This window comes from Eucalyptus grandis, chromosome 6 (assembly GCF_016545825.1).
Source record: "Eucalyptus grandis isolate ANBG69807.140 chromosome 6, ASM1654582v1, whole genome shotgun sequence".
In the NCBI taxonomy this organism is placed as follows: Eukaryota; Viridiplantae; Streptophyta; class Magnoliopsida; order Myrtales; family Myrtaceae; genus Eucalyptus; species Eucalyptus grandis.
In genome coordinates, this window is record NC_052617.1 from 53,032,958 (window position 1) to 53,055,288 (window position 22,331).

A 22,331-nucleotide genomic window follows, 5' to 3' on the forward strand; every position below is an offset into this window, starting at 1 on the left:
AAAGGTTCTATAAAAATTTCTCCTCCGTGATGTTGTTCATTATATAGCTCAAGCTGCTCAATCAATAGATATCACTTTACTCATTCCTTCTTGCCCTCCCTTGGCCAATTAATGCTCATGAAATGGGACATTCGTGTCTCAATTGTCCACAACTCCATTGTCCTTGTCTTCTTTTCGCTGCCCTTCTCCTGCTGTGCTTCAATGAAGTCATTTCTGCTACAAACAATACAGATAAGCTTGCATTGCTTGCATTCAAGGCCGAAATAACTAGTGACCCATCCAGGTTGCTTAACTCATGGAATGATAGCATGGACTTATGCCGATGGTATGGGGTTAAGTGTGGTCGTCGACACCATAGAGTCAGGAAATTGGACCTCAATTCCCAAGGACTCTCGGGATCCATCTCACCTCACATTGGGAACCTCAGCTTCTTGAGAATATTGAATCTTGAAAACAATAGATTCAACCTCGAAATCCCTCCACAGATTGGTCAATTGCGTTGGCTCCAAGCCTTGCATTTATCAAATAATTCACTGAGAGGCGTGATTCCCAGGAATATATCAGGTTGCCCGAACCTTGGAATTCTACTACTTGATTACAACCAATTGGTTGGACAAATCCCCATCGAGCTAGGCTCCTTGTCAAATGTTCAAGAGCTCAGCTTTGCTAGGAACCAATTAATTGGCAGCATCCCTTCATCCATGGGCAACTTATCATCTCTATTGTGGATTTATCTTAGCGAAAATGATTTGAGTGGGATTATTCCCCAATTTCTAGATCGATTGACCAAGCTAGAAACAATCGACTTGTCAAGGAACAGGCTTTCAGGTAACTTTCCGCCTTCCATCTTCAACTTGTCTTCGCTGGTTGAAATTGACGTAGGTGATAACCACATCCATGGCAATCTTCCTGAAGATATAGGATTCACTCTCCCAAATCTTCGAACGTTGACCATTGTTCAAAATCACTTTACTGGATCAATTCCTTCCTCGATATCAAATGCCACAAATCTAAGATATCTCCAACTTGCAGCCAATGAGCTCTCTGGAAAAGTCCCTTCACTGGCAAATCTACATAACCTTCTAAAGGTTCTCTTAGACAGAAATTATCTAGGGAGTGGAAGGGTTGATGCAAATGAGTTGAGCTTCCTTTGCTCACTGACAAATGCCGCTAACTTAGAAGTGTTGTCAGTAGTTATCAATAGATTAGGTGGGATACTTCCCGTATGCATCGGTAATTTATCCACTACTCTTACAACCCTACAAGTAGGCATGAATATGATATCGGGTGAGATCCCAAGAGAGATTGGTAATCTTGTGAACCTACAAAGATTGGACATGGGAGACAACCTACTTTTCGGTCTAATCCCATCAGATTTAGGAAACCTTTCAAATCTTGCATCACTGGACTTGTCGAATGACAATCTATCTGGCATAATCCCATCCTCTTTACAAAGTTTGCAAAATTTGTTATTTTTATGGATCGATGGAAATAACTTTGAAGGGCCGATTCCTTCGTACCTAGAAAAGCACAAGAGCTTGACAATTATGGGTTTTTCTAGAAACAATTTTAGTGGTCCTGTTATATTCCCCGTGGCTGGGAGCCTCCTTATTTTGGATTTGTCTTGGAACCATCTAAATGGAGTCCTTCCGATGGAAATCGGGAACTTGAAACATTTGGACACATTGGATGTCTCGGGAAATATTCTGGACGGTGAAATCCCGAGCAGTCTAGGCAATTGTGATGCACTAGCGTTTCTAGGAGTGCGAGATAATCTCTTCCGTGGGTCCATTCCTCAATCAATGAGTTCATTAAGAAACATTGAGGAATTAGATCTTTCCAACAACAGTTTCTCCGGTGACATTCCAAAGTTCCTAGAGGCATTTCAATATTTGGTAAAGTTGAATTTATCTTATAATCATTTGGAAGGCCCGCTACCGACTCAAGGAGTTTTTAGGAATGTGAGCGCAACTTTTGTTGTCGGAAATGAAAAGCTCTGTGGAGGGATGCCTGAATTTGAGCTCCCTGAGTGTGTCTCTCGAAACTCCAAAAGCAAACAACAAGCCCATAAGTTGAAACTCACCATTGCCATCCTTTTTGGCCTTTTAGGAATAACTCTCACTATCACTTTCCTATATCTATGTTGGTTGAAACGGAAAAAAAACAAGCCGATTTCAAGCTCCTTAGATGATTCATTGCCAAACCTATCTTATGGAACTCTTCTAAAAGCGACTGATGGCTTTTCTTCGACTAATCTAATTGGGGTCGGAAGTTTTGGGTCCGTCTACAAGGGGCTACTCCAAAATAATGGAAATGTCATTGCGGTGAAGGTGCTTAATTTAACACGGCATGGTGCACTCAAGAGCTTCAAAGCTGAGTGCGAGGTTTTAAAGTGTATAAAACACAGAAATCTTCTGAAAGTCTTGACGGCATGCTCAGGCATTAATTATAAGGGTGATGAGTTTAAGGCCTTAGTTTACGAGTTCATGGTCAATGGCAGCTTAGAAGAGTGGTTGCACCCAAATCCAACTCCAAATGATGCAAATGGGCATTCCAAGAAATTGAGTCTCATCCAAAGGATAAACATTTCCATTGATGTTACTTTTGCATTAGATTATCTTCACAATCAATGCGAAAGCCCAATTATTCATTGTGATCTAAAACCAACCAATGTCCTTCTAGATGCGGACATGGTTGGACATGTTGGTGACTTTGGGTTGGCGAAGATTGTCCTCGAATCTACCTCCAACGCTAGAGCAAGTTTGAGTTCTGCTGGTTTAAGAGGAACAGGTTGGTTATGTCGCTCCTGGTAAAAACTCTCCCTCCTTTCCCCTTCCCCTCCCCCACCCCTTTTAAAATAATAATAATAATAATAATAATAATAATAATAATAATAATAATAATAATAATAATAATAATAATAATAATAATAATAATAATAATAAATAAATAAATAAATAAATAAAGCTTAGACCCTATCATTATCAGCCTATTGTTATAGAGACAGTGTTATTTGTTTTGTCATCTCTTCAAGATACTATTATATGTGAATTCAAATTCATTTTGACATTTCTAATGCCACAATGTGTGTAAATTGCAGAATATGCCAATGAAAGCCAAGTCTCAAGAGAAGGTGATGTCTATAGTTATGGTGTTCTCTTATTAGAGATGTTCACTGGATTAAGTCCCACTAGCAACATGTTTAGAGATAATCTGAATCTCCATAATTATGTTGCTGAGGCTCTACCCCAACGAGCTGTGGAGATTACTGATCCCGTGCTGCTTCACGAAGGGTACAGCCACAACAGTTCCCAAGATTCGCTTCATGAAAGAAACCGCATATTTCAAGGATGTTTGGAAACAATATATCGTATTGGACTTGCTTGCTCCGTGGAGGATCCTAGAAGACGCATGAGCATCGACAGAGTAGCAACCCAGTTGGACTCGATCAGGAAGAAACTTTTTGCAACTTCTTTACTTGAATAGATGAGACACGAATAGATGATATTGAAAGTAGCAAGTTTCTTCATTTTCAATAATGAATCTCTCCAGTGCTATATGCGAATGAAAAAAGGAATGGACGAACGTTTGACTTTCCTAATTTTCATGTGAATCTAAGAGAGTATCGTCCCGACATTCCTACTCTAAAGGATTAGCCATTAATTCACAATTTTTAGCATTTTTTGTCCGGATGACATTTCTTGACATATTAATGGGTTTAAAAAACCAAAATTATGAGCCAATTAACAATTCTGATACTTGAGGTGAATTTTCAAACATCACATTTGAGCAGAAAACTTGTTCTAGTCCTGACCACAAGCAACGGTTTGCATCAAATGTTGATTGTTAAAGCTTTAAGTTTTGGGATTAGAGTGGTATTGTTGCCAACCGCTTTTATATTGCTGTTATGTCTTCGTTTCCGTCCTTTGAAGTCCATGAGTTAGTCCATTATCCAGAGGCGGCCGAAACGTCACTCGATCACATCACAATTGAAAGCATTCAAATTAATTCTTCTACTTGCGAGGTCGACTATTACAGCGGAAAAGGCATTCTGGCTCACTATAGTCACTATTTTATGCATTAGCATTGATTAGGGGTGTCAAGACCCGAACCGAAAACCGAACCGAACCGCGAACCGAACCGAACCGAACCGAAAAATTTGACTTTTTCGGTTCGGTTCGGTTTTCGGTTCGGTTTTCATCAAAAACCGATAAGTTTTTATCGGTTCGGTTTTTATCGGTTAACCGAACCGAAAACCGAACCACAAAGGCACGAACCGATGAAATCAATCTAATTCGGTTCTCTCCCGACTCCCGTCTCTCAGTCCTCTTGTGTCTCTTCGTTTTTATCGGTTCCCGTCGAGTTCTCTCAATGGCGACGGCGACGGCGATGGCGGCTGCGACGACGACGGCGGTAGGGACGGCGATCGCGACGGCGACGGCGATGGCGATCGATTGAGGGACAAAGCCCCTTTCTTCTGCAAGTCTCTCCTTCGTCCCTCTTCCTTCTGCAACGGCGATGGCGATCGATTGAGGGACAAAGCCCCTTTCTTCTGCAAGTCTCTCCTTCGTCCCTCTTCCTTCGCAACGGCGACGGCAACGAGCATGTCCCGCGCGCACTCGCTCCGGGCGAGGGGCCGCCATCTTCACTTTGCCGGCTATACACCTCCAATTTGCGACTCATCCTCTCGTCCGACGGTTCCAGCTCTTTGATTCGCCTCACCGACTTGGCAATCTCGGTGTTCTTGGAGCGATCGGGCCCTCCGGCAGCGGGACGAGGAACGTTGTCTCGGGACGACCTCGTGCTCGGGAGCTCGAGCTGACGTGCGACGGCGGCTTCGGCGATTTGAAAGCCCATCGCCATCTTCACTTTGCCGGCTACCATCGGAGGGAGATTCGGAGCTTGGGTTTCGGACGACGGTTGTAATTACTTGGGGCATTTGAGGGAGATTAGGAATGTGGGCGGGGGTTCCGCTTTCTATCAGAATCCTAAGGCTAGGCGTGATCTGGTCCCGAAAGATGTCAAGGTGGGTCTCTTGGGTCTCTTGAATTCGTGGTTTTCTCTCTTAATGTTTGCAAATCTTAGTGTTCCACTTTCTACGGCGAGGTTAGGATTACGGGGTATGGAAGAAAGGGGTGAGTTTGCGTTTGAGGTTAGTGTAAATGTGCAGCATTTGAGATGTGAGTGTTGCTACTTGTATTAGACTCGAGTTAATTTGAGGTTGGGATTACGGGGTGTGAAAGAAAGGGGTGAATTTTTGTTTGAGGTTAGTGTAAAGGTGCGGTATTTGAGGTGCGAGTGTTCTGTGGATTAGATTCGGTTTAATCGAGGCCACTTCTAATCCTCTCTCCACCCTCTCCCTCTATCTCTCTCTCTCATGGGTAGTTCGAAACAGAATTATAAGCTAATAGCCACAGAGCATGATTTAATTGATTCTAAATGGAGCACTAGTAGCTAATGGCCTCTCAACTAGTCAACTGTATTGCAAGTTCGCTAAGCTGCGTGCAAGGTTGTATTTCTAATCGAGGAAGAACTTAATGCTAAAATCGACTCTTTCAGCCTAGTGTATTTCAATCTATTAGGGACTTTATTTTAGGAGATCTTATCGGGGTAGCTGCGGTCCCCGCTTTCGTAATTTAGAGATCATGGTGTTGTTTATATCCTTCGAGATCCTTTTACATGTTCAATCTATTAGGTGCTCGTGGTGTTTGAGCAATGCATTCTTTGGGTGAGAGGCAATGTCCACCAAGAGTTTAGATTACTAATTTCCTTGCTCCTTTTGCCGCTCATATTCCCTATAGAAATATGCTGAAATAGCTCGAACAATTTCAAATGTTCTTCGACCATGCCAGCATTAACTACATACAAAACTTTTGTAGTAAACCGACCTAGTGCAAGAAGCTTTTAGTTTAGTTGTTGTCGATGGTGTCGTTCATGAGTATAGTCCGTCTTTGTTTGGTTTCTTTCGTGGTGAATATGAACTGATATGGGTTATATTTTTTTGCAAAGTGGACCTTCCATCTTTCTATTTTGAAGACCAAAAAAATCTACACTGTTCTTGTCAGTGCGGGGTCTTAGCTTTTCTTGTTGTAAGTGCTGTTTTCATTTAAATTGTCTCATTTACGGTAGCGTGCGCATTTTTGGATTGGAAGAGTGATCGGGATATCTAATAGGAAAGATCAAGCTGTCGTTCTTATTGCATTGCTAGTCTTAAACCTTATTTTTATTTTTCGACAAATAATGCGGGCTTCTCGATTCTTTGGATCATCACATTTTATTCTACAGACTTGTCGTAGTCTCTCCTCACCGAGATCTCGAGTGTGGTCAAGTCAGTGACATTCGAAGAGGCATTTACATAGAAATCGTATGTCGTCCGGCGGAAATGCACCTCTTTATACATATTTGTGCTAGCATATGCTTCTTTGTATCTTTGTATGACCCCGGTGGTGGTTGACTTTTGATCACAATAGAACTAATATTGTGGGGAAATTATGCACAACGGATGATGATTCGATTCTCAACGGTATTTCCTCTCTCGGCCCATTCAGCTATTCCCTAGTTATCGGCGTTTACTTATCACATCCCCACGTTGTTCTTGTTCTTTTGATTGCTGTTTTATTACCAAGAATGGGATGTGTGCCTTTCCCGAGATGGGATATGTCCTGCTCCATACAAACTATGCTATGTCATGAACGAGTTTGTGACTGTATAAAAAAATTGTCATGTACTTGCATCCGCTGCTCACTTATTTGAACGTGTGTTATCCAAGACACGGTGCAGATGTAAAAACAAAACATTAGAAAGTCTAAATGGTTCCTAGTAGCTGTACTCTGATTTGTCAGTTTTTTTAGTTTTCTCAATGAATTACATTGTCAGTAGCTGGTTATCCGGTCTGCGTCTAGGCGAAGTGATTCAACTGGTATATAGTTAATCTATTTGGTCCATTTCAAATGGTTATCATTCAAGTTCTTCTTCGGGGATACGGCTTGAAAAATGGACGATACAATTAGTGCGAACAAGATATCAAAGAGTAACAACTAAGTTCTAACCTAGAACCAACAATTTGCGACGTCCCATGACTTTTAAACCCTCATTGCTATATATTGCAATATCTCGGCATCCCGATCGGCATATTATGAAGTTAACGATCTTTGACCGAATGAACAAGATTGGAATGTTCGATGTATATTGCAATATCTCAGCATCGAAATACGAGGAAAGGAGAAGGGACGATTCTTTGGTGATTGGTTTGAGTTAAAATGTTAAGTTCGATCATCTTTTGAGAAACTAGGAAGCACACTTTAAGAAAGCAACAAAAACAGATAGAAAAATGGATGCTGTTAACCATTTCTAGTAGCATTGCGACATTGTATCATTGAAGAACTTCACAATGACAAAGCAGCAATGTACCAACATTATCATTGTAACATTATTCGAAGGGGCTTTTTTTTGGGGTCAAGATTCTTTGGAGCATCGGATAAAGGGATTGATCTAATAATTTTTAAGGAACATATACAGAAGGTAAGCCGTCCGCCCGTCCTAACCAAAATTTCTGAAAGCTGAAAAAAAAAAAAAAAAAAAAAAAAAAAAAAAACCGAAAACCGAAAACCGAAAGCTAAAAACCGAAAAACCGAACCGAACCGAACCGAACCGAACCGGAATTTCGGTTCGGTTCATATTCGGTTCGATTCGGTTTCGGTTCGGTTCGGAAAATTTTTTAAACGGTTCGGTTCGGTTCGGTTTTCAAAAACCGAACCGAACCGAACCGTTTACACCCCTAGCATTGATGTCACAAAAAGCAGCAAGTTGTTTGGTTGGGCAATGGCTTCTACAATTCGACTCGATCTCCGTTTTTCATTAGTTTTCTTTCCTTTTTTTTCCTTCACTTTTTCCTGTTGTTGAAGAAACTTCCTCTTGAGCGATTTGTCCTTCCAGTTCAGTATCATATTACTAGGCTAGTTATAGTTAAAACTTAAAAGAGTATCAGATGTTCTGGCTGCTTTCTTTTCCGGTTCATTCACAAGCACCTAATTCAATCTTCAGCGCACTTCACAAGCTGTGATATTCCCTTTTTAAAGCAGAAAAACAAATGAGTCCCGCATACATAGGAATAAGGGTACTAAGAAAGTTTCTAAACAGAGGGATCTGTTACATAATTATTCATTTAAGTTGAGACGACTTACATGGAAGAACAGTAAAATCCAGAGAAAAGACTAGACGCTATAGACAAACAATCTCCTAGTTCTGGAAGATAACAGAGGTTGGAAGTAGAGTGAAACCAATCCGATTTTATGGGTGCACTCCCCAGTTAGCAGCACATTGTTCAAATATGATATTATTAACACCCATTTCAAGTTTATTTAGGAAAAAAAAATGAAAATCACAGTTTTGAAACGATTTTACCTTCAGTTTCTTGATTTGATTCTGCAGAGACTGCTGGAACTCAGTTTCCCCAACAATATCTGCTAAAAGAGCTTTTTGTTCCCTTTCCAAAGTCTTAACATCCATTGCCCTTAGCTCTTCCTACATCATACCCCGGCAAACAAAGATGCTAAGTCTTAACTACAACCAAGTACAATCAATACAAAGTCCTGGACGTGTACTTCAAGGATCCATTTTAGAACCAAGTTCAAGAGATAAGCCAAAACACATTAATAGAACTTCAAGGTACCTATATCTGTAATGATTTGGTTCATTAAAACCAAATGCAGGCATTCTAAATAGGTATTGCATGAACTACAGGTATTATGATGATTGAGTATAATGCGCACTTGACAATACCTATAGCCTTGATACTCACCTTGACTGGCTTTTCATTTGCTCAATTTGCTGCTTCATCTGCAATAATAGGAGTTGCAATAGCACCATTAGCGTTCATGAAGAAATGATGATGAGCTGCAAATTGAGGATATTAGCTCCAAATGTTTAGCTGCCCCTCGACAACTTTGCTTCCATATTTCATCATTACAATAATGGCTTCCCTCGTCAAAGTGATCACAAATTGGACATCACACTCATGCGAAAAGGTGAAATTAACAGATAAAGATGGTAGCATAAATACCAAATTAAAGCTAAAAACCCCCCTAGAGGTATTAGTTTAAGCGCTTAGGCATGTCATTTGAGCCGAGCTGCTCCATGGCAGTTTCTGCTAGATTATAAAATTGAAATGGAACATGCTTCATTCAGGACCATGAGAGCATTGTAGTGCATATTATCACATATCCAATATAGGCTTTGACAATTAGTGAAAATCATTTTAACCAGACAAGTGAAATCAACGCATTGTGAAATTTAGATGTGGACTACTTAACTGCAGAATTTTCTGCCGCCAGCTTAGCTTTTGTTTTTTTTATCTTGTCAAGTTTTACTGTCGCAGAGTGCACACTGAAGATCAGTTCCTCGCTTGCTCCCTTGTTCTGTCGGTTCAAGCACTAAATTTAAGTAACTACTCTGTTCAATGAACATAATTCTTTTGTTTTTAGTTTTTCATCTGTAAGTACCATGTTTTCAGTAAGCAGGTGACTGGAAAGTTTACCTCTTGCTGCAAAGGTATCAGCATTAGTTATCAAAAGTAAACCGCAATGGAAGTTTTTGTAACACATAACCTCATGGTGCAGAGTACGAGGAGCGAGGCTCCTAATCATATCTGCTTACTGGCGCTTACATGTAGGTGTAGGTGATAAGTTTTCCTAGTGTAGATTCTGCTTTAAGTTGAACATCAGATTACAATGACCAGATGAAGCAACGAATGGCCCAACAACACTAAGGACTAGACTAGTAATATGGCTTTCATGACCGACACAGGTGAGTTACAGACGACCTCTGCTTTACTAAGTACATTGACAATGCTCCAGCAAAAATAAGGAAAGGTTGACAGAGAATCAGCAGTTATTAAAGGGAATTGACGAACTTATCTCAATGAAATATTTGTCAAACTAAACTCATACCAATGGAAAGAAAAACAAAACTGTTCTTGTTTCAAGTGTATGGCCAAATGATGATCTATGCTAGAAATAGGTGTACGTGCTGTTAAAAAGCACAATAGATCATGAGGACATAAATATAAAAACTCTAAAGAAGATCGCATGTCAGCAATATATGCCTCCATTGGCTTATAGTTAAAACTTGAAAAAGTCAAATATCCATACGTCCAGCTGCATAGAAATAGGTGTACGTGCTGTTAAAAAGCACAATAGATCATGAGGACATAAAAATAAAAACTCTAAAGAAGATCGCATGTCAGCAATATATGCCTCCATTGGCTTATAGTTAAAACTTGAAAAAGTTAAATATCCATACGTCCAGCTGCATAGAAATAGGTGTACGTGCTGTTAAAAAGCACAATAGATCATGAGGACATAAAAATAAAAACTCTAAAGAAGATCGCATGTCAGCAATATATGCCTCCATTGGCTTATAGTTAAAACTTGAAAAAGTTAAATATCCATACGTCCAGCTGCAACCTTTTCTTCATCAAATGTTTCCTTGACCTGCCAATATTCCGGTTAGCAAAGCACTGCTATGATCTAAAAAACATATTACTAACCATTTGGCTTCTGACCAACAAAAAAAAAAAAAAAAAAAAAAAAAACATTTGGCCGCAAGGTAATAGCCAAGACAGAAAGGCATTAGAGAATTCAATGTGGTTAACAAACATTTTCTTAGAGGGGAACCATGATATAATTGATGTTCCCCCCATTAAATTCAGCCTTCAGTTCACAAAATAACAGAAGTTCAGCCTTCCAAAGACTGACATTGAGGAACTACAAGAGGTAAAAATGTGACTGAACGAATGCAAACCAAGATGTTTGTATGTGTTTGTGAGCGCGTGTACATAAAAGTAAATATATAAATTGAATCGCAGAAAAGGATGATCCTCCTCGACATGACAAATTTAAAATCTAATGGTAACAGCAAGTCCAAACGTAGAATAAACAAGAAGGAGTACCAAGTCATGCACTTCTGTATCTGGGCTTGGTATGCGACAAATAAGCCATCCCTAAAAGAACAAGATAAAAAGACCGTCAGCTTGGTGGACATTCTGATAAGAGGTCAAAACTCGAGAAATCTTACTTTTTTTTCTTTCCTTTTTTTTTTGGGGTCATAAGAGAAATGTTACTTGTGGCTGCTGGAATTTGACATCTATATCCTCAGCAACCTTGGCATAGTAAGTGCTGAAAAGTCCAAGAAATTTAGTGAAGAGTTGAAGAACGCAGCACCTTTTTGGGTTCAAGGACACAACAAGAACAGGCTACTGACCTTTTCTCAACTAGTTTGGCCGATTAGCTTACCCTTTTTTGGTGAACTAGCTCCAGAGTCTACATAGAACTCCAACAAATATTCACGGTAAGATAAAATTACCCAAGTTTCTTTATTAAGCATAATTGATCATGTGGTTTAGTCATTTAGAAGTTTAGAAAGCCTCACAGTCCAGCATATATATCATCCTCCACCATTTCAGATCCAACTCAATTTCTTTAAATATAAGTAATAAACACAAGGTTGCATATTACAGAAATCTGACACGGTTGACATTAAAAGTGTCAAATTCTAAATTTACATATGCTCTGCCAGATATACTTAGATAAACTTGAAAATCGACACAGAAATGATTGAACATCTACCTATCTTGGAACATTCAGTTGCTTCAACAACAAAGCATTAAAGAAATAGCACTTAAGCAAATGAAATTTGTTTCCACTGAAACTTTGAAAAGGCTCCAGGAAAATATATATATGAATTTCACTCACTGCCTTTACCCTTTTCAGCTCGTATCAGATAATAACCCATGGCTGGCAAATTAAAAGATTTATTTGAAACCTTTTCAACTTCCTTTATATCCACCCTTTTTGCTAGGGATCCAAATCTAAAATTCATGTTGACCTTAGAGTTCTCCTCTAAGTTCCAAGTTATGTACAAACCCTCCAAAGCAGCAACACCACAAGCTTGAAACTATTCTCTGCAGCCTTTGGTGATAAATTACTTCCTGATACAGTGTCTGACTCTTCAGAATTATTTTGAGATGCATGATAGTCTCCATTCCCACAACATATTACAGTGCTTTTATGCACGAACCTGATTATCAGAAAAGCCATTACACAACAACAATCACTGCAAACAATAGAGTTCAATGCATCTCTTCATCTGGTATCTTTCTATCTCTGAGCAAAATAAGGCATGAACCTGAACTCCAAGTCACAGATTTTCTTTAAGATATTGTGACAGTAGCAGCATCAACAGATTATTCACATTAATATAAGCGCAAGACCAATCAACCAAAAGAGAGACATAAGAATCAGCCTGTAATTTGAAAAGAAAAATATTATATGAGGAATGGAAGACGCAGCATACTATTTTTGTCGAATTGGATGCTTAGTTGAGTTTCCAACGTGATAGGATGGAGCAAAAGATTCTTCCAAGCTCTATCCATTACATTTCGGCATAGAATTTATCTCTAGAGTTAATGAGTAAGGCCAGTAGAATAGCATCTTATCATGGGATCACCGTGAAGGACAGATACCACAGTTTAGTATATCAGATATAAGGCTGCAGATCACTTCCTTCTTCACGACCCAACAGGTGATTGTGCTCTTCCTTTCCTCTCCTTTGTAAAGTTCATCTGACCCATCACTATCAATAACACATATATAAATAAGGAGGAGTTCTACCTGTGTCAGTGTGCGACAATCAGATTCCAAGGAAGCAACCTTTCTCTGCTTGTCAAATATCTGAGAGCATATTTCACCTTTCGCAGTCATCATCTGCTCTATTTCTTCTTTAAGTTTCTGATCTTCGGATTTTGCTGGACAAACAACGTATTAAGAAAAAGGAAGTTAAGTACTTCAAGAAAAGGGAAGATTGTTGGCTTTTAACAGTTCTATACAGTAGCTTACACAACAAAATTACCCGATAGCAATCATGATTGAAATACAAGGATCAAAATATTTTAGCCAAACTAACCATAACTTCCACAAATTGATTGCGTTAATACTTTCGAGGGAATATAGAAGAAGAGTAAAGCTTAAATTCAAATAGTTACTGTAATTATCACCCACGAGGTCAAGAAGAATCACGCAGCTCTCAAATCACTACAAAAAGCTGAAGAAAGTATTCTCACTAAAGATTCTTCACACCCTAGAGCAAGGTCCACAAATCCCATCAAATTAAAGGGACAAGGAGATCATCGACTAGTATTGGAAAGATGCTCGCATTGACATTGGGTCTGCTCATGCACAACTAGACCTAGCAAGCATGCGTCTCTTTGATTAAATGTCATTTGGCCACAACTCCACTGATAAAGCATCATCATGATTAAACTTAACATCATCTTCATCCTATATGGAACTTTAAAATGATAATCGACGCTAATTTGACAAAAGAGTGACTTTTAGTGCAATTAGTACTAGCTAGAAACAACTAATATCGAGAGATAAAATAATGTAAGCTCAATTAAAAATGAAGCATTCGCTCATGAAAAGCTTGGCATGAGTATTGTGGCTTGAATTTAAACACCCAACACTAATATAGCCAATGAGTACAGAGAAACCATTACATACTATACTGAACTCTTGCAGAAACTTATCGTGGTTATTAATATGTAGTCCAAAGGTAGATAAGCAAAAAGCGTATAAAGTAAGCACCAGTAAAAACAATCGTCATCTATAACCGATAGTATTATTAAGAAAGATCGCAGTCATTGGTGGATCACTAGGAAACAGATAAGATATCGTAAGTGAAGCTAACCATTCACCTCAAAGACAAACAGACGGGGACAAGCTAATGCATGTTAAGAAAGGGAGCACACAGATATGTAGATGAGGCAATACATACATTCACAGATACATCTATAATGTCCTAATCATGTGGGCCTGCACCTGCTCATATATGTAAGAGACGAAGTAGCAAATAATAGAGAGACACCAAACCAGAAGTGAGGTCGCTTTCCAGAGATTGAATGCAAGTAATCCACATTTGCTCTTCGACCGAGATCTTGGCCGCCTGATCCTCCACATCTTTCAATTCACAATTGCAATTCAGCAACATTTTTACACATAGGTGTACATGTTTTACTTCAAGAGATGACAGGTAGAGATGTCCCGTTCATTTGAGATCGCAGAGTCTTCATGTACTGCAAGTATTCCTCCATCTTCGAACTGTACATAAACATTCACATCACTTGCCACACCATGTACAGAAGCGGAAAGTCATCAAACAAAGGTGCTTTTCCCAAAAAACTTCTGTGCGGCAATACTGCGTTGTGAAACTAAAATCTAGTGAAAGCCAGAGTCTACATTCCCGATTATGAACTAGAATCTCCAACTCCTTCGTCAACAGAGCCCTGAGCTAAGGGAGACCGAGTAAGAAGTGGACATTCATCGGAACCCTCTGCATCACGCGACATTGACGATGAGAAGCCCCAGTGCAGTGATGAAGGCAACCAGTAATCACGCAACAAAATCACAGGAGCGCGTCGTTCAGCTGTAACCGCTAGATGACCGAACGAAGCGCGCTCGAGTTCTCGAAAGAGGCGGAGGTAAGTACAGAGACGCACTAGCGACGGAGTCGCAAGCTCGTGATGGCGGCGCCACGAGCTCGATGTCGCCGACGACCGCGCTGAATCGGCGCCAGCGACGGTGCCGTGAGCTCGCGATCGCGGCAATTCCTAGACGACCGAGAGCTAGAGACGCACCTGATGCTGATGAGGGAGACGACCGAGCGGCTTGGCTTCGGCGAGACGGGCGAGACGGCGACCGGAGAGAGAGAGAAAAGAGGGGTGGAGGCGAGTGGGGAGTGGAGCTGGAGCAGACGATGGGAGGATCGGACGTCAAGAACCTGATTAACATCGGGGGCCAAACGGACCGACGCCGATTTCTAGCCTAACCCGTCCCTCATGCCATTGCCCGCCTAAACGGAAAGCAGAAAAAAAAAAATTTTAATAAAATTAAGAAGGAATAAAATGACGCTGATACCCTTTAGTAAATTCACGTGCCCAACCTTTTTTTTTAACCGGTGGCTCGCAGTGTCCAATACCTTGGTGTCTCCGTGCCAACCATGTGTCTAACTAGTAGGAAGTAAACTTTCGATATTGGCTTTCATTGGTAGTTCGACAACCTAGTGCCCAGCTTGGATACATTCTCTACTTTAACGTGTTGATATCCACACGCCCTATCTCCCAATTAAAAAGAAAGTATTTCTTCCCTTATCCTCGAAATATCCCTAAATTTTACGTTTTAGAGTTCAAACGAAATAATTTTATGACATATTCAAGATCAATCATACTCAAAATATTCACTTAACTTGATCTTTGGGTCCTTTTCCTCAATAGTTAAAAAATGGTGGAAAGAAACGATCGGTATCAACCATCCCGAGTGACTATCAAAATTCTATACCTATGATAACATATTTAGTTTGAATCATGAAAACTACTCATTTTGAACAAGCCTCTTTCACCGTCGCCTTCTTATTGTAATTCTAATTAGAGTAAAGATTTTTCTTTTTCTTTTTTTGGAGGGGGGAATACAATGAAGGAGGCAAAGATCCAAAAAAATAAAGAGACAGAGATTGAGAAATTCTTATGTGTCTTAGAAAGAGGCAACTTCTAAAATTCTTGACAATTGGTCTTCCATAACTAGTAGATTTCATGGTAGAATGCGTCCTTTTCTTTTGCTCTGAGATCAACACATTGATTTGCTTGTTTGAATATGTGTTCCATCCTATATTGAGGAAAGCCTTGAATTTAAGCTTCGTAACAGATTTAGAGTTGACCACCTTTCAAAAAAATAATTGCTTTTATCATTTACAAATGTGAAAGAATGATAATTATTTTCATCATGCACAAATATGTTAAGATGTAAATTATCTTAAAACTTTCAAGATTTTCAAAGAAAACGTTGTCTTCAATGACTTTAGGGACTTATGGTGGATTCCAGTAGAATGCCCATTTAAGCTTCATTTCTTGAGTTTTGAAACCTCTTTTGTGATTCCTTATCACATGCATATTTATGGAAATGGTAATTACAAATTCTTTTGGTCATGACAGAAAATCGACAAGTATATATTCTTTTTTTCAAGCAATATGTTTGGTTTCAAAGAATATTTTGAGAACTATTCCGCTCATCTAAGAAGTGAGGATGAGGTACGTGCTTTTGCTTGAATTTCGGCATTTGAGAAAAATAGGACATATCCATCTCCACGAGGAAATGATGTCCTATAAGATAGTATTTATCCATCTCCGTGAGGAAATGATATATTATAAGATAGAATTTAAACTTCTTGATTAATTATTACAAGTCATTAATTTTTCACAAAATAAACAGGGCCTTAAGATATGAAAGTTGTAAGGACGGTTGCATAATAATTTGCGCATTAGGTTCAATGTGAGCGTGGGAGCAATATTATTATAAAAGCCAAGTTGAATGAGGTCACACGATTTCACGATTTCAGGTGAGACTGTCCATTGGTGGCTAACCTCCATTAAAATATATTTAAAAATTTTAAAAATAACTTTATAAAATGTAGTTTTTACTAAACAACATTTAAGTTCAAAGTTATTTCCCAACGTATTTTAAAATTAAAATTTATCAATCGTTATTTGCATTTCGAAAAACTCATTTAAGCCAAAGCTATTTACATTATCCCAAAAGCATTTCCCCAAATTGAACCAAATGAGGCCCTTGTTCACCAAATCCAAGACCCATTATTTGGTATTACTCCGTTAGGATCTTCCCCATTGTCTAAATTTGTTCACTTTAACCTATTGTCTTTGACAGCTTCCTTCACGTTGCGAGTCTCTTTGATGGCCATCTCGAGGTCGATGGGTGACTTTAGCGGATTAAAATATCAGGATTCAAGTGACTATTTGAGTTCGAACATTCGACTCATTACAAAGCTAAATTCCACTCGAGTAAAAGACCGCCAATTTGGTTTTCAACGGGGGAAGGAGGTAGTTCCACTGCTTCCTCTTCTCGTGTTTGAACGTTTGTTCCATCAACGCCGGTTGGAAGAACCAAATTGGTCTGAACAAAAAAGCACGTGATCAAATTAACTAATCATAATCAATTTTAAGGACCGAATTGAATAATCACCAAGAATTCGGGGAGCACGTTGAGAATATTGCCGAAGATAAGATAGCCGAAGATAAGATAAAGAATAGGCGAAGGAAAGACGTGTTTATACATATGGAGTAGAACTGGATCGAAAGCAAACGCCTTCGCAAGATAGCTAGCTAGCCAGCTATCCATCGAGCGAGCAAGCAAGCAAGCTCGCGATTCGAAGAGAGATTGCAGCGGCGAATCTTCTGCGCAACCGAAATCCGATTCGGGAGCTGGGTTCGAGCTTCACGTTCGATCCTGAATCTCGAGGGATCGGGGAGTGGATGACGATGAGGATCCCGGGAAGTGGGCTGATGCCTTGGTTGCACGGCAAGGTCGTCGAACCCCTTCTCCAGATCCTGCGCAAGTACTCTCTCTTTCTCCCTCTCGAGCTCTCTCGAGTGACCGCGCGGCTTCTCTGCACTTGCCCGTGGTTACTCGACGCGATTTCCTTTTCGTCCGTCCGTCCGTCCCGGAGACCGAATGTTTGGTGTCGTTTCGTTTCGTTCGCTGCGTCGAAGCCGGCACGCGAATTGTTGGTTTTTGACGTGGGGTTTGGATCTATGGGATTTCCCGTGTCGATTGAAACATGAGATTTAGATCTCCACTGTCATCGCGATGCTTCGGTTGCCGAGTTCGAATGTCTAGGACGTGCTGTTCCGATCCTGGGTCCTTTTCGTGTTGCATTTGTTGCGTGTGAAAACGTTCTTCTAAGGAAGAATGGTTACCGTAATCGAGGGTGACAGAGGATTGACGTTTCTTCTGAAATTTTGGACTCTCAGGGGTGCAGAACCAAGGCAGCTGGCATTTTCTGCGGCTCTTGGCATTACCCTCGGCGTGTTTCCCATTTGTGGTATGTTTTTCTTCTCACCTTTAGACAATGGACTAATACTTGCAAAACCAACATGCTGCATTTGGCACCCATTTGAGCTGGCTTGATAGTTTTCAGTCCCACTACCCAGTTCTGGATTTGTGCTTTTGGAGCTTTGAGTTCAAGATTTACCTCCTTACTTATTAATTCATCCTACTAAAAGCTTGGTGGTACTCTAATAAGAGTCTTGACAATTACTTGGTAGAAATATGTCAAGCTGCCATTGCATCATCCCAATTTAGAAGCAGGCCATACAAGTCTGGCACTAATTCTGCAGTTGAAGAAAGAGCAATGAACTCATTGTTTGTTCACTTTCATAGGCGGTTCTCCCAAAAGAGGGACTAGCTGCTTTATGATAGAACATTGTACTGCATCAAGATTTTCAAATGCAAGTTGATGGGCTCATTTTATTTTGAACAGGTGTCACAGTGTTTCTTTGTGGGGTGGCCATTGCCTTGCTTGGATCTCAATGTCATTCCCCAAGTGTGCTGCTGTTTAATTTCTTGGCTACTCCTTTAGAATTGAGGTGAGCAATTTCCCCACCAGTACCTTGCTTCTTGCCCTGGATGGTTGAAATAGGACAAGATTATATCAGTATATCTACAAGCTGCTGACTTCCGTTAATAGCCCTCATTTAGTTTTCACAGATAATCGGATGTCCAGTGGACTAAATGCATGAGGGCTCTAAAAGATGTTCTCATTATTAAATGATTGGATAACCAGGGTCCATGCTTTCGATACTTGGCTGACGTTAACATAAAGTGCAAGGGTCCATATATGCTGTCCAGCAGAAAACTGATTCTGCTTTAGGTGCCGCGAAAAGAATTTGTTAGGCTAACGCTTGAAGTCTGAAACCCTTATCTCCCCAAAGAGCCTCATGACCTTAACTGGTAAATTTAAGATTAAGGCCAAAAGAGAGCCATAGTGTGGTAATGATGCTTTCGTTGTACAGCTTTGGATGCAAGTCAGGAACGGATCTACTTCTGGAGAGTCAGAATGGCATAAAGCAGTAAATCACATCTTTAGTCACAAATAGAGCCTCCTCATAACAAAGCCATTGTCGCTACATTTTTCAGACTAAGAGCTTAGACCATGGCAAAACTGTGACTAGCCAAGTAGTGTAAGCTGAAAAAGAAAGTTGCCCCTACCTAGTAGACCATGTCATTCAATGTCATGGGCATGTGCGTTGTTGATGCTTAAAGTTGCAATTAGATTTAGATCAGTAGGTAGATACAATCCTTGAACTTAGTTTGCCAGATTCGCAATCAACTGTGAAGTCCAAAATCTGAACTTCAAGCATCATTTTTGAGGGGGAACAAGTTGTATGGCCAAGTACATAATTCATTTCCAAAATAATGGGCTCCAGCAGATGAACTACTCTTTGGACTAATCAGAAGCCACTGGTTCCTTAGAGCTTTCTCTCATGGCCATATAAATAATAAGGAACTATTCTCCCAAGAAATCTAACTCTTCCTATCCTGACCTGTGACACAGTTTTGGCACCAAGTTTTATGGATGAAATGAGTTTAATTCTGGTTATTAGAGCAGCTGTGTGGTTCTCCGGACAGACCAATCAACATAATAACACGACCCCTTACAGTAGCTTTATGGTTTGGATGTTTTGGAGTTCAGTTTCGTCCACTAAGGTACTGGATACTAGGAGAATCAAGCTGGGTTATAGGAGCTGGTCCTTAATCATAAAGACTGGACCGATCAAAGACTGAGCAGTATTGGTTTGGATATATGATTTCCTACTGTCTTTTTCATAGTTTAGAAAGAGAGACAAGTCCTGTAGCTTCCTGCTTTGGATTGTGTACCAGGAAATTGAAAAGTAGTTTTAGAGATTAGTTTATGTGCTATAAAAATGGAATCCATAATATTAAAGTTTAATTTAATATCCCTTTGAGGAGTTAACCAGGGAAGGCCTTTTTGCAAAGCCCTTACATTGTCTGTGTTTGATTGAATCTATTAAAGGCTTTGATTTCCATTGTAAGCTTAGTGCTGAACGAGAGATCGCATTCACTGTCATCGCAGTCTTTGTTTTTCAGTAGATTTAGTTTCTAAGCCTATATGCTGTCAGCACGGTACTTATTTGCGAGTTATACTTCCATATTCTGCTTGCCAGCAACTTAGTTTATTTTAATTTGTTTCTTGGAACATCTTTGTTTGGCCTTTGAAGTCTGGTGGTTCCGTTTCTGCGCTTTGGCGAGTTCATATCGGGTGGGCCTCATTTTCCACTAACATCTGATGCCTTGAAGAAGGTGTTAATGGGTCAAGCATCTCGTGACGTCTTACTGAGTATATGTCATGCGGTAAGTGTGGTCACCCTCTCTTTGTTACTGGATTGTCTTTTTTCTTCTCCCTTTTTTATCTACTATGTGGAAAGGCAAATTCACGGCATGTACTCTTTTCTTTTGGCAGAAGAAGTTCCATGTTTTTCCTGAAATTTTTCATTGTTCATGTGTAACTCCAAATTAAGACTAAATTGTACAATAAAAGCACTAACCACAACTAGGCCTAACTAAATGGGGTTGGCTATGTTAATCCTTGTACATGATCGCGCCTAAATTGTAGTCAGTCCTATGTAAGATCTATATGCTCAATACCTTGCCTCATTATCTTCTACTTCTTTTCAAGTTCTTGCGGAGCCCTTCTAGCCTGAATCCCCATCCTGTATCGACATCTCACAGCAGCATAGTGGCTTCATTACGAGCGCCGAAATCATCTCAAGCGAGTTTAGCTCATTTTTATTCTTCATTGGACCCAAATTTCCTCTGATACAATTTTTTTTTTTAATCCTTTCTCTGTTGAGGCTTGGGGTCACCTTTTAGTTGTAGGAAAGTCTTCGTTTTTACCTTCATGTGCCCTTACTGAAGTCATGGCTAGTCATACATTTCTTTTGTAGCTCATGTATTTGCAACCATGCTCTTTTCTTCTCTAGAAATCTTCCAAAGATATTCTTCTCTTATAACCTTTCTCATATGACTTATCCAAATCTATAGAGGCCATATGCACATGCTCTTGTTTATTCTTATACCTTTACACCTGTATTCTGAAGCCTTTCTTGACTCCTGTGGTATTTTATGCAATTTCTCTGAGTTTAAACATTAGGGAAGTTATAAAAGATTGTGCTCTAGATGGTCTTAGTAATTGTTCCACCAAGCAAACTGAGGCTTCCTGGCTTTACCATAGATTAGTATGCCTTGTTTATCATTCTGTTGGGCACAGGCAGTCTTGTCGTATTATTCTTTCTTTATATCTTGGATTTGTGAGAGCTAAAAATCCTTTTGCAGTTATTGGGATGGCTTGTTGCAGCGCCTTTTATTTTCGCCTTCCTCTGTGTATTATCTCTACCATGTTTCAAGCTTTTGGTAAGCAAGTTCAAATCTGCTTCATCAAGCCCTAAAAAGACCGTCCATTCGCCAAAAGATGTCAAGATAAAGGTAAGAGATGTCTGACAGCTGATAACTCTTGCAACCCTTCTGTATATAGGACCATTTTGAGCTTTGTATAATGCTCTGCCAGTCTCTTTTTTTTATCACCATGTGGGTCGGAGAGCAACCTGTGAACGTTATGATCACAGTGAGAAATGGATCGAAGTCTCTGACTGAATTTGTCATCCACTCGAATGTGCAGTGGATTCAATGTAATTTGTTCTTTCATGGTTATATGAAATGCATCCTTCCACATTGGTGTCGGCAAAGCAGCAGCTAAGATCGCTTGGTTTAGTATTTACGCTAATGTAAAAAAACAATAAACTCAAGGAGCACCAGTGTTTCCTTTCAAACATCTATTCGCTGGATGTCAGATTTCTGATTTATTTTCTTGATGATTGTACTTGAAAGCTGATGTCTGGTTTGACTCTGTCCCTTGAGATTGGTTTTTGCTTCTTCGGCAACCTACAAGACATTTTACCGTGGAAGATCATGAGAAATTCGTGGAAAGGGGGAGAGTCAAACTTGCATCGTCTTATCATTGAGACGAGTAATGACGTAAGGCATTTTCCATGTTCCTTATGATCAAGGCTTGTTGCATTTCAATTTAATAGTGATAAATTATAAAGGCACGATGTGACCAAGAAATCACCCATGGAAAGGAAAGGGGAAGTAAGGGGGCTGGGTTTTCCTTTTGTGTCAAGGCATTGATTCCATAATGGTCCGGCTCGATTTTGACTCGCGTCAAAACTTGGTATAAATGGATATATAAGTGCTAAAAACTTTTAAAAGTACGTTTAAGTATCATTTAAAAAAAATTGGGCACTTAGGCCGCGCATGACAACGCTTCGTTCTCGGAAGAGTTTTTTTTTTTTTTTTCAGAAATAGTTCTTTTTTATTTTTTCAGGGAACAATTTATGTGTAAAAGAACCCGTT

The 22,331-nt window shown here is 39.8% G+C and overlaps 2 protein-coding genes and 1 long non-coding RNA gene across 4 annotated transcripts; 2 read left to right on the forward strand and 1 right to left on the reverse strand.

Annotated features, from left to right (window-relative positions):
- The first annotated feature begins 308 nt into the window (after window positions 1-308).
- Window positions 309-3,486, forward strand: LOC120294533 (probable LRR receptor-like serine/threonine-protein kinase At3g47570). Its single transcript, XM_039314683.1, has 2 exons — window positions 309-2,790; window positions 3,101-3,486. Exons 1-2 carry the CDS (start codon window positions 309-311, stop codon window positions 3,484-3,486), a joined length of 2,868 nt encoding a protein of 955 aa, XP_039170617.1.
- Window positions 3,487-8,157: 4,671 nt separating this feature from the next.
- LOC120294721 lies at window positions 8,158-14,846 on the reverse strand. 2 transcript variants are annotated; one of them, XR_005551964.1, is made up of 5 exons: window positions 14,690-14,846; window positions 13,926-14,153; window positions 11,260-12,802; window positions 10,949-11,174; window positions 8,158-10,490 (listed from the first exon to the last, which is right to left on the reverse strand). It is a non-coding gene; the product is annotated as an uncharacterized LOC120294721 (long non-coding RNA). The 2 variants fall into 2 exon arrangements; XR_005551963.1 differs by having other exon boundaries at window positions 8,158-8,523; window positions 8,801-11,174.
- A 2,317-nt stretch (window positions 14,847-17,163) lies between these two features.
- LOC104450737 lies at window positions 17,164-21,664 on the forward strand. The gene is made up of 5 exons (XM_010065421.3): window positions 17,164-17,457; window positions 17,873-17,943; window positions 18,382-18,487; window positions 20,141-20,273; window positions 21,255-21,664. The coding sequence occupies exons 1-5, from the start codon at window positions 17,375-17,377 to the stop codon at window positions 21,417-21,419; spliced, it is 558 nt and encodes a 185-aa protein (XP_010063723.1). The 5' UTR covers window positions 17,164-17,374; the 3' UTR covers window positions 21,420-21,664.
- Window positions 21,665-22,331: the final 667 nt, after the last annotated feature.

Bases quoted from the DNA above. Each gene is read 5' to 3' on its own strand.
- LOC104450737 (XM_010065421.3), top strand. From the start codon at position 17,375: ATGACGATGAGGATCCCGGGAAGTGGGCTGATGCCTTGGTTGCACGGC. The intron at 17,944-18,381 runs GTATGTTTTTCT...TATTTTGAACAG, and splicing joins CGGCGTGTTTCCCATTTGTG to GTGTCACAGTGTTTCTTTGT. The intron at 20,274-21,254 runs GTAAGTGTGGTC...ATCCTTTTGCAG, and splicing joins TACTGAGTATATGTCATGCG to TTATTGGGATGGCTTGTTGC.
- LOC120294533 (XM_039314683.1), top strand. From the start codon at position 309: ATGGACTTATGCCGATGGTATGGGGTTAAGTGTGGTCGTCGACACCAT. The intron at 2,791-3,100 runs GTTGGTTATGTC...TGTAAATTGCAG, and splicing joins TGCTGGTTTAAGAGGAACAG to AATATGCCAATGAAAGCCAA.